At 42.8% G+C, this 15206-nt stretch overlaps 1 protein-coding gene across 2 annotated transcripts; it reads left to right on the top strand.

Annotated features, from left to right (window-relative positions):
- The first annotated feature begins 4837 nt into the window (after window positions 1-4837).
- SELPLG (selectin P ligand) lies at window positions 4838-13294 on the top strand. 2 transcript variants are annotated; one of them, XM_088457244.1, is made up of 2 exons: window positions 4838-5129; window positions 10865-13294. In XM_088457244.1, exon 2 carries the CDS (start codon window positions 10867-10869, stop codon window positions 11938-11940), a length of 1074 nt encoding a protein of 357 aa, XP_088313370.1. In that variant the 5' UTR covers window positions 4838-5129; window positions 10865-10866; the 3' UTR covers window positions 11941-13294. The 2 variants fall into 2 exon arrangements, with proteins under 2 accessions (XP_088313370.1, XP_088313371.1); XM_088457245.1 differs by lacking the exon at window positions 4838-5129 and adding an exon at window positions 10706-10787.
- The last annotated feature ends 1912 nt before the right edge of the window (window positions 13295-15206 follow it).

The raw sequence follows: 15206 nt of genomic DNA, 5'->3' as shown, positions 1-15206 counted from the left end.
ATACCGCCCCCCCAAAAAATCAGACCCAATACATTAAAACCATTTTCAACGTTTTTGTTTTGTTTTTGGCCAAAATTGAGCTTTTTGCCAAAGTGCGCAACTTACGAAATTTTTTTGGGATAATTTATCAATGGGTGGGGGGGTGGTTTTGTTTCAAAGGATTCTGAATGAAATCCCCACATTTTTAGCCAAAAATAGAGATTTTTCATTTTTTTCCCTGGTCTGGGATGGAGAAAACTTTTCTCCAGTTTTTTTTCGCCAATTGAGTTTTCGCCTGTTTTTTTGCGAAAATATCACCGTTTTTTGGTCAAAAACATCCGTTTTCGCCTATGGTGAAAAAAACTGACATTTTCGCCGCTAATTGAATACGGCCCTAAGTCAGAGACTCTTTGGCATGATAAGCCCAAAGAGGATTACAAGGGGCGCAAGTAGAGCCCACAGGGTAAATTTACTAAAGTGAGAGTTTTTAGAAGTGAGTTTTAAAAGTGATGTTGCCTATAGCAACCAATCAGATTCTTGCGATTATCTTCTAGAAGGTGCTAGTTAAATGGTAAGTAAAATCTGATTGGTTGCTATGGGCAACATCACTTTTCAAACTCACTTCTAAAAACTCTCACTTTAGTAAATTTACCCCCACATGTTCAATGTCACTAGACATAGAGGGCCAGTAAAGAGTATCCTTCATTTCATTGCTTCACAGCCAGGGTGTCCTTGATGGATCTGTTGTGCCTATCAACCTTGGAGCACATGAGGGATGATGAATCTTTGACCACAAAGGAGGATACTATCAGAAAGTGTAAGTTCATCACGAAATGCAAAGAAGGAGTGGATGTCAGCTGCAACTTTCTAGAAGAGGCAGGCCATCCATGTAGTACAACCTGGGACAATGCCTGACATCAAACTCCATTACATCCAAATCAGCGTGTGGACATAAAAACAGTGGGCAGGATAGGCTTCCACGCACTGATTTTTATTATACACGGGCTGATTCTCGCATTAGTATATGGAAGTGAGCAGGCTACCACGGCCGCACGGAAAAGTGGCCGCAGATGCGTCTGACACAGAATCAGGCCCACAGTGTGTCCCTCTCCTTCTCCCCAGGTGCAGTGAAGAGTGAATAGCATGTGTGGCTCCCAGTGTGTCACACACAGAGCCTGAGCATTATGTGAGAGGGTCGGGGGCACGCAAGTGAGCCTCGGGAGTGGTGCTACAGTAGTTTGATTCAGGATTGAGGCCGAGCTGCTGGTGCCCCCCTTCCCCCTTCTGGCACCAGCGGAAAATGCCCGTCAGGCCCAAACAAGACAAGAACAGGATTTCATGTTTCAGTTCAGAACATACAGTACATGATGAAAACAGGTTCAGTTTCCACACCATTGTACACTAGTACCTGATTTTATTGTTGTGGGTTAATTTAGAAACAAAGTAAACCTGATTCTATACATGCCAGAGTCATCTGAGCAGAAGCCATTGTCCCTGTGGTCATTGCCTGTAAGACTAGAGGATGCTGCATGATAAACTACCAGAAATAATGCAGCTGGAAAAGCTTGGGATATGTGCGTGTGAGTAATAGGAAATTCATGGAAGATATATGTTACAGGCCTGTGTGTTGAGGGCAGTGCTGATATAATTACTTATGAGCGCTGTAATATCTTGTTACAGAATGAGTCAGATAACTATAGCATTCACCAGAAGTGTTGTGTAAACAGTAAACACACATCCTTTGCAATGTCTCCATTATTCTGTTCAAAGGAAACACCATTTTACTGTTCATTTATGAAAAAAATATATAATTTAACTATTTCCTATCCCAACTCTCTAATTACAAACTATTTAGATATATACTTAAAGTGATGCCTTAATTTAATCACTAGCACAAAAAGTGTGCAACCAAAAGAGAAGACCTGAGAGAATTCTTTAGCAAGAGCTTCAGAAACCAAACAGCTAATTTTGCTAATGTTTAATGAACAACAGTGTCTGAGCTGATGTCCACATAGACCTCTGAGCAATCACCAACAATAGGGAGAGTGTGCAGAAGAAAATACTCCAGGTTTGTGATATATTTTCTTTACTTTGCAAGCCAAAACAAATCATTTGTATATACATTTTAACCTGTGGAACGAGACCCAAGTTTCCATCAATACTCCACAAAGCAGGACCTCATAGGGCCTGATTCAGTCAGAGCTGTACGCAATACTGATGTTCTCACAAATGGAGGGATTTTTTTTGCCACTGCACATGTCTGAGTCGTACTGCGCATGTGTGATTCAGACAGTGGTGGGTTCAACTTCTTGTGGTTCCATGACGTGGGGCACATTTTCTGGGATTGTTTGGGTGCAGTTACTCCCTTAGAAAGAGAGAGAGTTGGGGCCATCTTTCCCCATGGTGCAGTATATCTTTCCTGCCGGGAGTCCTTTCTTCCAGGACGACAAAAGCCATATCCATAGAGACCTTGGAGACTCCTTGCTTTGATCATTTAGTGGTGCGGAGCATTTGTGTTGTGTTTGTTTTCTTTTAAATTCCCATTTGGACTAAGATGGATGTAGAAAGATTTTATTCTGTACTTATTAAAGTGGTGTGCCAGGATTTCGGGTGTCATTTATTGTTAAGTTTTTTTGAAAACTTATGTATGTCATGTTTTTCTGATTGATGTAATGGGCAAGACACTTAAGGAACTGTGGGCCTGATTCAGAGGCACTCGCAAAAAGCAAGCGCTCGCTCTGAATCAGGGCGGGCGCAGGTTTTATTAGTTGCGGCCTCTTGGCCGCTCGCATAGCTGTGGGTTACCACCCACAGCTATTGCGAGTGGCCATGATGATGGTCGCAATGGTCAAGACCATCGCGACCATCGGGCTTGCGACGAGACCCTTGTGGTAGGGTCTCGTGGCCGCAAGCCCCAGAGAGCTTCTGGCTCAAATAGAGCCGGAAGCTCTCTCACTGACATCACTGGTGATGTCCGTGAGGCCGCCCACAAACGGCAGGCGTTCGCATGGGAACGCCTCAGTTTGTGAAGCCACCCCCCCGCCTATAAAATGGGGCGAGCTGTCGATCAACATCGACAGCCGCCCCTTTTGTAGTGAGCTCCGGGGCTCGCGCGTGCGCACTGGGCCACCATCGACCCGCTTGCGAGCGCAATGCGCTTGCAAGCAGGTCTGAATCAGGCCCTGTATCCATTATACTGAGACCACTTTAATTACAAAGTTGACACTCCAAGGACAAAATATTGTTCATTACCATGGTCTCCAAAGCCCAGGAGGTCAGGAAGAGCTCTAGTGGTTTTCAGTACATGGCTGAAAGCCTCTGGGAGGCTTTAGGTATGTTCTATGTTTTATGTATCAATTGCTTTACACAATGGCAATCCTGTGAAATCAGGACTGGGATTGATGTCAAGGAAGGTCAATTTGCGCAAGAACGGCATTCCGCAATGTCCTTGTTCTCCCCTGCGGTCATTTTTTTCCACTGTGACATCACCACAACATGTGATTTCTCCAGGTATTTGGTGTGTTGCTAGGGAATGCACAACAGGCTAAGAAGATGACGAGAAAGTAAGGAGGTGGCATGTGGGGCACAAATTGGGAGATGCTTGTGGGGTCTAGACTGGTGTTTAATTATTTTTTTGTCTGGGAATAATTGGGGAGAAGGGGGTTCAAATATCACTTTTGCATAGAGGCCTACTGCGTTAAAGAAAAAAAAACTAAATTAATTTCAGCTGGACTATGGGCAACTACGTAATCACACGCAATGCAGCTGCGAAATATGCTAATGTCTGCCGCAGCTCAGCCAGCATAGAGACACCCACTACTGCCTTCTCACATCCGTAATACCTTGCAGTCCTTTGCTTTGCAGCGCTGTAGCAGGACGGCAGTGCGCCATGTGCTGCACTGCCGGCCCTCTCGCTCAACCCTGCCCCCCTCCTCCCCCTTGAGCGCTTACCTTTTCGTCTGGAAGGTGGGTGGAGGGCGGCATTTCTGGTGTGCGCCGTGCAGCACTGCAGGTCTCTTCCTGCAGACCTTTCCTGAGCTGGGCAGTTCGCGGCCGGTGCCGCTAGAGGATTCCACCCTGTGTGGAGGCACCAGCTGAACCACCCTCCCTACGGCCCTGGTCCTTTGTATACATTGATAACATTGGAGAACATCGGTCCTTGACGCACAATTACAGCAGGTCTGACCTGTCTCAGAAGTCTCATCGCACGCAGTGAGTACTCAAGCTGCATAGGCAATTGCATTGGCAAATTTATACACGTCCATGCAACAGCATTCAAACAGACAGGCACACCTGCGTTTCTGCAACCACTCCCCCATCACCACCCCCAGAAGCGCAACCCCTGTCACTCACTCTGGAATGGATTCCACAGTGCGTCTATAATCGCAGTGCGATTGCCACGCACACGCAGTGCATGCGCAGTGCGCATCAATCGGTCGATCTGCATACGCTGTTGCGAATGCAATCCATGCTGAATCAGGCCCTATGTTTACATTCTAAAAAATAATTGTGCATACTTGAAAATAATGTGAATTTTGATTATCAGCAAATGCAGTTTGTAAACCAATCATTTAGCAAAATGAGCTTTCCCTCTCATTGACTTCCTTCAGTTTACCCATTATGTAAAGTGTTGTAACGATTAGTTTAAGATTAGAATTTCACTGAGGAACAAAATGTCTTTCTAGGGTTAAACAGACTTTGCCTGCAAGCAGTAAGTTTTTACATGTAATGTCATGTCTGCATAGTTGTGTCCCGATAATCAGTCATATTTCCGACTATCCACCCTGCTTGTACTAATAATTGGTTTATAGCAAGGGTGATAACACAATTTAGTTTTGTACTCACCAAAACTTTGCTTCTGCCTTGTCTAATCTCTTCCATCTATACAACTCTTTTTCTTAAACTGTAATCTTTCTGTATCTCTCTTTAGCACAGTCTATCTTTCTCTCTCCCCCGCCTCTCTAGAAACCACAGCCTGCGGTCCTGTCCTTCCTTATATATTAAAGACTCCGCACCCTCCTCTAGGTTTCCTGTCTTGCTCAGGTACGTTGTTTAAAGGCTGCAGCTCTGAAATGCTTCTGGATGAGAAAGGATCGGATCATCCTCAAAGTTAAAGCGTCCACTTGGCAGCAAGCAAGATTATTTTTATGGTAAGAAGTGAGTGTGTCACTTCATTTTTAATGTTGTATAATCCAAATAGAACCTAAAACATCAATTTTAAGGAAGGTAGTTTCCACTTACAGTAGTGGGAGTTGCTGATATCCATTATGGAAAAGCAATTGTTAGGTGTCTAGGCCCATGCTTTATAATCTGGCCTCAGTTGTAGGACTACTTCTACATTTACCTCCATGGAATATTAAGAATAATTGTAACTATTAAAAGTTATCCTTTGTTTCTTTATGTATTATATACTGAATATGCAATGTGTGTAATGAGAATGTGACAATGTGTAATTGCTATGCTAAATATGTGTAGGTCAGGGCTTAATTTGTGTTGGAACGCAGTTAAGGCATTTATATTAGCATCGCAGTCAATAATATTTAAAGATAACTTTTAAAGTCCTTCCAGTATATCTCATCAGTTTTTGAGTTCCCTTTATAATTGGAGTTCCTGTTCTTTTTTTTTTTTTTAAATAAAGTTTTATTCATGACATTTATATCCAAGTCTTATTTAGAACAATGTTTAATTTTATTACTGTTGCTTTGGTAACCAAAGGCGCTGAGTTACTCCTGTCACCCTGCATTTCAGTGTAAATGGTTTTTTGTGTTTGACCAATTTCACAAACAACACTAGTGACAATTTCACAAGCATCAGAAGTAGCAGGCATCATTTCCTGAACGAGAGTAGGACAAGTGGTGGTGCAGTGAGGTTGCTTAATAATGTGGGTGTCACTGACTGGCATTTACTATATCGAGCTCCAATTTGACATTGAACATTCAAGGTAATACACTGCCATTTACTTTTTATATACACTGCATCCGGAAAGTATTCACAGCACTTCACTTTTTCCACATTTTGTTATGTTACAGCCTTATTCCAAAATGGATTAAATTCATTTTTGTCCTCAAAATTCTACACACAATACCCCATAATGACAATGTGTAAAAAGTTTTTTTGAGATTTTTGCAAATTTTATATTAAAAAAAAAAACTAAGAAATCACATGTACATAAGTATTTAGAGCCTTTGCCATGAAGCTCAAAATTGAACTCAGGTGCATCCTGTTTCTACTGATCATCCTTGAGATGTTCCTACAGCTTAATTGGAGTCTACCTGTGGTAGATTCAGTTGTTTGGACATGATTTTGAAAGGCATATACCTGTCTATATAAGGTCCCACACTTGACAGTGCAGGTCAGAGCACAAACCAAGCATGAAGTCCAAGGAATTGTCTGTAGACCTCCGAGACAGGATTGTCTCGAGGCACAAATCTGGGGAAGGGTACAGAAAAATATCTGCTGCTTTGAAGGTCCCAAAAAGCACAGTGGCCTCCATCATCCGTAAATGGAAGAAGTTCAGAACCACCAGGACTCTTCCTAGAGTTGGCCGGCCGTCTAAACTGAGCGATCGTGGGAGAAGGGCCCTGGTCAGGGAGGTGACCAAGAACCCGATGGTCACTCTGTCACAGCTACAGCATTCCTCTGTGGAGAGAGAAGAACCTTCCAGAAGGACAACCATTTCTGTAGCAATCCACCAATCAGGCCTGTATGGTAGAGTGGCCAGACGGAAGCCACTCCTTTGTAAAAAGCACATGGCAGCCCGACTGGAGTTTGCCAAAATGCACCTGAAGGACTCTCAGACCATGAGAAACAAAATTCTCTGGTCTGATGAGACAAAGATTCAACTCTTTGGCGTGAATGCCAGGTGTTCTGTTTGGCGGAAACCAGGCACCGCTCATCACCAGGCCAATACCATCCCTACAGTGAAGCATGGTGGTGGCAGCATAATGCTGTGGGGATGTTTTTAAGTGGCAGGAACTGGGAGACTAGTCAGGATAGAGGGAAAGATGAATGTAGCAATGTACAGAGACATCCTGGATGAAAACCTGCTCCAGAGTGCTCTTGGCCTCAGACTGGGGCGACGGTTCATCTTTCAGCAGGACAACGACCCTAAGCACACAGCCAAGATATCAAAAGAGTGGCTTCAGGACAACTCTGGGAATGTCCTTGAGTGGCCCAGCCACAGCCCAGACCTGAATCCGATTGAACATCTCTGGAGAGATCTGAAAATGGCTGTGCACCAACGCTTCCCATCCAACCTGATGGAGCTTGAGAGGTGCTGAAAAGAGAATGGGCGAAACTGCCCAAAGATAGGTGTGCCAAGTTTGTGGCATCATATTCAAAAAGACTTGAGGCTGTAATTGCTGCCAAAGGTGCATCAACAAAGTACTGAGCAAAGGCTGTGAATACTTATGTACATGTGATTTCTTAGTTGTTGTTTTTTTATTAAATTTGCAAAAATCTCAAAAAAACGTTTTACATGTTGTCATTATGGGGTATTGTGTGTAGACTTTTGAGGACAAAAATGAATTTATTTCATTTTGGAATAAGGCTGTAACATAACAAAATACACATTTTCAACCAGTAGGGTTTGGTAAGTGAATAATGTGATGTGGCTGTGTGATATTAATATTATTAATATTATGAAGGTTTTCATTAATTTTTAAATAACATATCCTTGTCAGAGTGTCTGATTGGAATCACATGGTCAGGGCTCTTGTATGCAATCTGGTGTCCATTTAAAGTCGTCCGCAGTTGCACTTTTAATGTCCATAGGAAAAGACACAAGCATGGGGAGCATATACAAACTCCACACAGTTAGGGTTGTGTTGGGAATTGAACCCAAAACCTTAGTGCTGCGAGGCAGTAATGCTAATTATTACACCTTCCGTGCTGCCCATATCATTTAAATATTAATTAAGTAAGGTATCCGCAACTTCATATTATATAGCCGCAACACTAAATAATTAATTACTAGTTATGAAGGTCTGTACGCAATCAGCAAATAAAAAGCAGCTAGATAGTGCTACTGACAGTCATCAAAATCATAGCGTATATTTGCACCAGCCCTTTAGCGCTCCCAACAGACAGGGGTGTATCTAGGGATCTGAGCGCCCCTGGCAAGGTAATGGACTAGCGCCCCCCATAATTTCAGCAAGTGCCCCCCAGTAGTAGTCCCCCCTATACAGTGCCCCCCAGTAGTAGTCCCCCTATACAGTGCCCCCAGTAGTAGTCCCCTCTATGCAGTTCCCCCAGTAGTACTCAACCCTATGCAGTGCACCTAGTAGTAGTCCTCCTATACAGTGCCTCCAGTAGTAGTCCCCCATATACAGTGCCCCCAGTAGCAGTTCCCCATTTACAGTGCCCCCAGTAGTAGTCCCCCTATACAGTGCCCCCAGTAGTAGTCCCCCTATACAGTGCCCCCAGTAGTAGTCCCCCATATACAGTTCCCCCAGTAGTAGTCCCCCTATACAGTTCCCCCATTAGTAGTACCCCATACAATGCCCCAGTAGTAGTCCCCCTATAGAGTGCTCCCAGTAGTAGTCCCCTATACAATGCCCCCAGTAGTAGTGGCCCCCTATACAGTGCTCCCAGTAATAGTCCCCTATACAGTGCCCCCAGTAGTAGTCCTTCTATACAGTGCCCCCAGTAGTAGTCCCCCTATACAGTGCCCCCAGTAGTAGTCCCCCATATACAGTGCCCCCAGTAGTAGTCCTCCATACACAGTGCCCCCAGTAGCAGTCCCCGTATGCAGTGCCCACAATAGTAGTCCCCCTTATGCATTGTCCCCGGTAGTAGTCCCCCCTATGCATTGTCCCCAGTAGTAGTCCCCCCTATACAGTGCCCCCAGTAGTGGCCATCCCCCCATAACGTGCCCCCAGTAGCGGCCCCCCACAATACAGTGCCCCCAGTGGTGTCCATCCCCTCCATAACATTCCCCCAGTAGCAGCCCCCACAATACAGTGCCCTCAGTAGCGTCCATCCCCCCCCAATAATGTGCCCCCAGTAGCGGCCACCCCCTATACAGTGCCCCCTAGTAGCCACACTCCCCCACTATGCTGTGCCCCCCAAAAAAAGCAACTTACCTGATCCCCGCTCCTGCTGACGACCGCCGCTGTCCACTCCTCTGGGTCCGCTCTCGCTCTGCACTATGGGATGAGAGACGTCATGACGTCTCTCCCATCACTCGCTGTGGGGGGAGCCTGAAGACGGAGCTGGCGGCTATGTGTGTTTGTTACTATGTAGGGCAGACATCTATCACTGCGGTCTGCCCTACACTTGGGGCCCTGGGGACTAGCGGGGTAGTCCACCCATTGGCTGCTGGTGGCACTGCCGGACGGCGACCCCCCTTTGGCCGGCGCCCCTGGCGAGTGCCATCCTGGCCAATGGGTAGATACGCCCCTGCCAACAGATAATATCAGATAAATGTACACATCCAGTGGCAAATTTTACATAGGGGCTGCAGTAAAATTCACCACCTCCCATCAGTGGCAGTGAGTTCCCATTGGAAGCACTCCTTGCTAATCACAGCTGGACAGGCAGTCCCACGGGGAGGTGTTTTCTACCCATGGGATTGCCAGTGCAGACTGCAATGAGCAGAGAGAGCACTTCTAATGGGCAGCCACTCCCTTGCTATAATAGTCCCTAGAAGACTGCTTGTTGAGCTGTGCATATGTGCAGGATCTCAGTCTCACATATGCACACATTGGCCTGTTCAGCAGTGGACACCAGGAGATAATGGTAGGATCCGCCGCTGTTTAGAGCAGAGCAGGAGTTGGGATACCAGGGGAAACTCTCGGTAACGCCATCTCCAGGTGGCGTTATTATCACAGGACTTCCCGCCCGGTATTTTTTCACATTTTATTTTTAGTAAATAAGGGAAGATCACATTTCCTATTACAATTATGGGAAATGTGATTCGCTTACTAAAAATATGTAATAATTATGATTTGGAGTAGAATTTTACACATTCTTCTCCAATTGCCCTTTAGTAAATTTATGTGAAACTAAAAAAAATGTGAAAAAAAAGTGTTTATTTTAGTAAAAATAATGTTAATAAATAGAGCCCATAGAATGTGCATCCTCTCATATCCCTCACCTTTTCATATATTCTAAGCTTCTGTTTTCACTTCCGTTCCAATTCACACCTCATGTTTTTCAGTTAGTTTAAGTTAGATTTTGTATAGTATGTCACATTTCATTAAGAAGACTTACTAAAACTGACCATTTATCTATAAAAAAAAAGTATAACTAACATAAAAGTTAATCCATGTTTTAAATAGCATCTTGTTACATACTAAATGATAAAATAAACAACAAATAGGCATTTCATTGTATATGTACGTTAGATAAATACTTGCAAGTACGGTAAGTTATTTACTTATTTTTCTACTGCTGACTGTATTATTATAGATTTATAGATTTTGCAGAACAGGAATTGAGAAGTGTTCAGCACACAGGAATATTGTTTCTCTATATCAAATATATCACATTTTGAATATCTTGAGTTCAAATATTTATCTCCCACATTTATTTCAGTTATGTCTTTTACTTACTGTATATTACTATTTCTACTGCTCCCAGGAGCTACGTTAAGTTTGTTTATAGTAACTTTTTGTCATGTGACATCGTATGAGTAGTTGAGTTTGTGACACTGGGGGAGATGTATCATGCTTTGGAGAGAGATAAAGTACCAACCAATCAACCTCTAACTGTCATTGTTCAGGCTTTGGCGGAAAAATCACAGAATCTGATTCCAAGGCTTGATACATATCCCCCACTGACATCTATCTGGACACCTTAACTAAGTAGTAAGTAAGTAATGTAGTAGTAGTAGTAATACAAATGACTATTTTGTACTTACTTATTCTTTAAATCCATGTTACAGGCATGATGTCTCCTTCATCAACCACATTCCTACTGATTTATACATCATTCTTCCCTGCAATTGCTTTCATGCTCCCGCTTATTGATAAATCCCCTTTGGCTGATCATATGGATAAGTTATTAGGAAAAGCAAACAGTGCTCCCCTTGTCATAAAATACCAGTTGGATTGGGAAACACCGATCAGATTGGATGAAGCATACCCCATATTTGACCGCATGAAAAGAGAAATGAAAGATGCCACGTCGTCAACTATCACTGCTGAAATGGTCTCAGAATCACCACTGATTGAATCCTCTGATAGCACCCCCCATATTCAGGAGGCAATTAGCACACCACTCAGTGAGACTCAGACCATGGCATTTCTTGGTATAGATGAGACCACCCCTTTAACTGATCTAGACCAAACAACAAAAGGAGCTGGAGAGAAGCTTGAGGAAGCAGAAACAACACAGGTAGATAAATTAGGGACAGATTTAATAAAAACATCAATCCCTGACCCTACGTTGATTCCCACCAAATCTGAAGAAATATCTATTTTCACAAGTAGTAAACCTAATATAGTCACCACAGTTATTCAAGTCCAATCAACAGATAATCAACACACAAGCAGCATACAGACTAGTACCAATCAGCAACGGTCAGAGGACACTCCATCTACACCAGGTGTGACCTTAAATAGTGTAGCAACAGGACGTAATAGCACGAGTGAATGGATCCCAGTTTCCTCTGTCTCCTCACCAGCAGTGGTAACAAAACCACGCATGACTACAGCTTCGGAAGATATGATACATATCCAATCTCTAATGAAACAATGCATGTTTACTATTCTAATTCTTGCTGTCGTGTGCACTGTCTTCATTGTCACTACAATCGCACTTGCTGCCAAAATTTCCGCTCTGAAGCAAAAACACAGGCGTTACACAGCCAACTACACAGAAATGAGGTGTATCTCTTCTCTGCTGCCAGACAGTGACCAGCAGAGCAAAGCAAAACCTAAAAGACTGAAGACATTTGCTGCCAATGTAGAGGAGAACGATGGCGATAACACCACCCTCAATAGCTTTCTTCCTGATTAGTAGCGTAACAAGATGTTAGCTAAAAGACATGATTCTTTACATCTTCTGGGATGATGAGTACTGCACAACAGAGAGACTGCCTGTTAGAAGGAAGGTACTTAAATGGACGGTAAAGCCACTATATGACATTAACATATGTCATATGTGTACTACTCAGCAGAATGATACACACAAAATAGGGTTTATTATGCTTAACTAAATACATTCATCATGGTCTATTTAACTCCTCTGCAGCAGGTTACCATGTTGGGGCGGAGGTGCTTCTATACGGTGACAGACAGACTTGCAGTCTTGGGGCTTATGCTGAGTTATTTACATATGCGACAAATAATATGCTCTAGCTGCATGGAAATACAGCGTATTTATACTTAGCTGCTGACTCAGCATCACAGTATGCATCCAGGAATTGCATAGGTATACAGTACATCATGTGTAAAGCTGGGTACACACAAAGATTTTCGGTCCAACCATCCCATTAGTTGATTGGTTGGAATGAAAATCTGGTAATGTATGGGAGTAACTGATGATCAGCAATTTGCTCCTAAATGCCAGAAAACAGATGAAATTTTTGTCCATTTTCTGGTGTTTGGGAGCAGATTGCTGATTGTCATTTGCTTTCATGCCTTACCAGATTTTCATTCCTTACCAGATTTTCATTCCTTACCAGATTTTCATTCCAACCAATCAACTAGTTGGATGGTTGGACAGAAAATCTTTAGGTGTGTACCCAGCTTAAGTGAGACATTCTAACATCCAGATAGATTACACCCAAGCAGGTCACAGAACAGGAAAAGTTTAGCAAAAACCACATTCGGTTTCATTTTAATAAGATAACCCTCTATAATACAACGGCTATGATCTTCCTTCTCATGTTCAATTGAAAGTTGCAAATAAATAATTGTAAAATACACCCACAAAATAATGAAACATATGCATGAACAATGAAGAAAGCTTAAAGTAGCTTCAGAGGTGAATCTGCAATCAGCTGAAAAGAGGCGGCTATACCAAATCTGCATATGGATGTATGGATGTAGGCGTATACTTTCTTTTCTTGGCACAAATTTGCATATTTTATGCAAAGTAAATGGGAGTGCACCCAACTGAGCATGAGGTGGTGCGAGGACATTTTGGCTGGTTGACTCATATGCAGTGGCAGAACCAGTGATGTCACATAGCTCAAATTGGAGAGGACAAACTATAGTATGTACTTGTTTGCACTAATATGTATGTACTAAGGTTGTAAAGAACTATTCTGTATGGTACAAATCTGGACTGTATTTCTGCTTATAGTTTTATTTTGTTTGTATTTTTTTGTGTACTGTACATTTTTATTAAATGGAATGTATGAAAACTGCTAACAGCTTTTGTGAATGGGATCATTTAGATTTTTTTCATATTTAGAAAAGGCCACACAATTCTGGTTCTTTAATTATATCATTATAAACTAGAAAAAAAATCCCTCCAGCACGCTGCAAAAAACCAGCAAAATGTATAAAATAGTAATAGAAAGTCAGAGGACTATGTTGCATATATTTGCAAATACATGGTTAAGCGCGGTGCCACCTCAAGACTCCTCTGTACGGGCGTCCCTAACGCTACATGATAATAGCACCCACTCTGGGTCATAGAATTGCATACGGTAGTGCCACATGATAACAGCATATACATAAATATATTTAAGTTGAGAGCAAACTCACCTGAAGGTAAACCCCTCCCTTTACAAGAACCTGTGAAAACTATTAGGTGCATCATGAGCAACCACTATTTTACATTATATCATTATAATAAATGGATGACTTTTTATGTTCTTCTTTCGAAGCAGATATCCATTAGCAGCATTGTATTAAGTGATGCCCAATTACCAGGGACTAAGCTTGGGTGTCAAACAATGGCCAGAGGACCACAGTATAGAGAGAAGCAGTAACACAAGCCGTATTAGGATGACAGTATCTAGGGACATATAATTCATGAGAGAGAAATCACTTCAAAGCATTAGTGTGTGTTGATGTAATGTCTTGTAATAAATGAACACCAGCTGTTTCATGGTTTCTAGTACTGCACATAAATCTTATGTTTGGTGGAGGGCAGGTTATTTTGAAACAGGACACCAGGTGACATCAGCATGACTTTGCATATAATGTCATGTGATAACATATCAGTGTGGTGGTTCACTGCACATGTGCCCCTGTGTACATAGAGAAAAGGAAGACGGGGACCTCTGCCGAGCTCAAGGCCCCATACCCATGGAACCCACAACAAACAATTTGCTGTATCTGGGGTGCTGCAGATCAGGTTAATACAGTGGTTCCCAAACAAAGTCCTCCAGCCACCCAAACAGTCCAGGTTTTAAGGATGTCCATGGCTGAGCACAAATGGTTAAATCAAAATAACTGATGTACTAATTCATTCACCTGTGCTCAATCATATATATCCTTAAAACCTGGACTATTACGGTGCCTTGAGGACTGAATTTGGGTTCCACTGGGTTAATTGATTGCTGGGAGTGGGGATTACATTCTAATTTTATACACAAATGGTACTTCTAAAGGCCCCCATACATCAGCAATTGATTGCAGCAATCGTGCAATTTGCAATTGATTGTGTATAAAAATCTTTCCCTTTTTCAATCGATTGTGGTATCTCTGCAATCGATTGAAAAAGGGAAAGATTTTTATACACAATCGATTGCAAATTGCACAATTGCTGCAATCAATTGCTGATGTATGAGGGCCTTTACACAATGTAGATATTGATTATTTGGGGAAATTAGGATGAAAACTTGGGGCAATGACCTATAAGGTATTATTTTTTGCCTGCTAAACTGACAAAGACAGCTTAGGGGGACTATTTTGCTGCTTAGAAAGTGATTTGTGAAGGAGATCTGGGGTTTTTGTAAAACGGAGCTATGCAGGCTCTACAAGTGTTAGGAAGGAGTTTAAGCTTCTGGACTCTCCTACAAAATACATTGCTCACCCATTACTGACTCCTGCCACTGATGTTGTGAACTAAGGGCCTAATTCTTTAGGGATCGCAACATCGCTTGCAATTGGATGATTGTCGTGTATTGAGCATGCATTTGCATCGCAGTGCACATGCGCAAAGGCACCACTGCAATCGCACTGCGATCTCGGAAACCACGCAGAGCCTTCGCAGAGTGATTGACAGGCAGTGGTGATGTGGGGGTGGTCAGAGAAACGCAGGTGTGCCTGACCGTTTATATGCTGTTGCATGGGCGTGCATAAATTAGACATTGTGATTGCATATGT

Source organism: Taudactylus pleione, unplaced genomic scaffold (genome assembly GCF_031769625.1).
Source record: "Taudactylus pleione unplaced genomic scaffold, aTauple2 ptg000749l, whole genome shotgun sequence".
NCBI lineage: Eukaryota > Metazoa > Chordata > Amphibia > Anura > Myobatrachidae > Taudactylus > Taudactylus pleione.
The sequence above is the reverse complement of the archived record's forward strand: the minus strand, read 5'-3'. Positions and strand labels throughout refer to the sequence as shown.

Excerpts from the sequence above, each read along its gene's own strand:
- SELPLG (XM_088457244.1), top strand. The coding sequence starts at position 10,867 with ATGATGTCTCCTTCATCAACCACATTCCTACTGATTTATACATCATTC.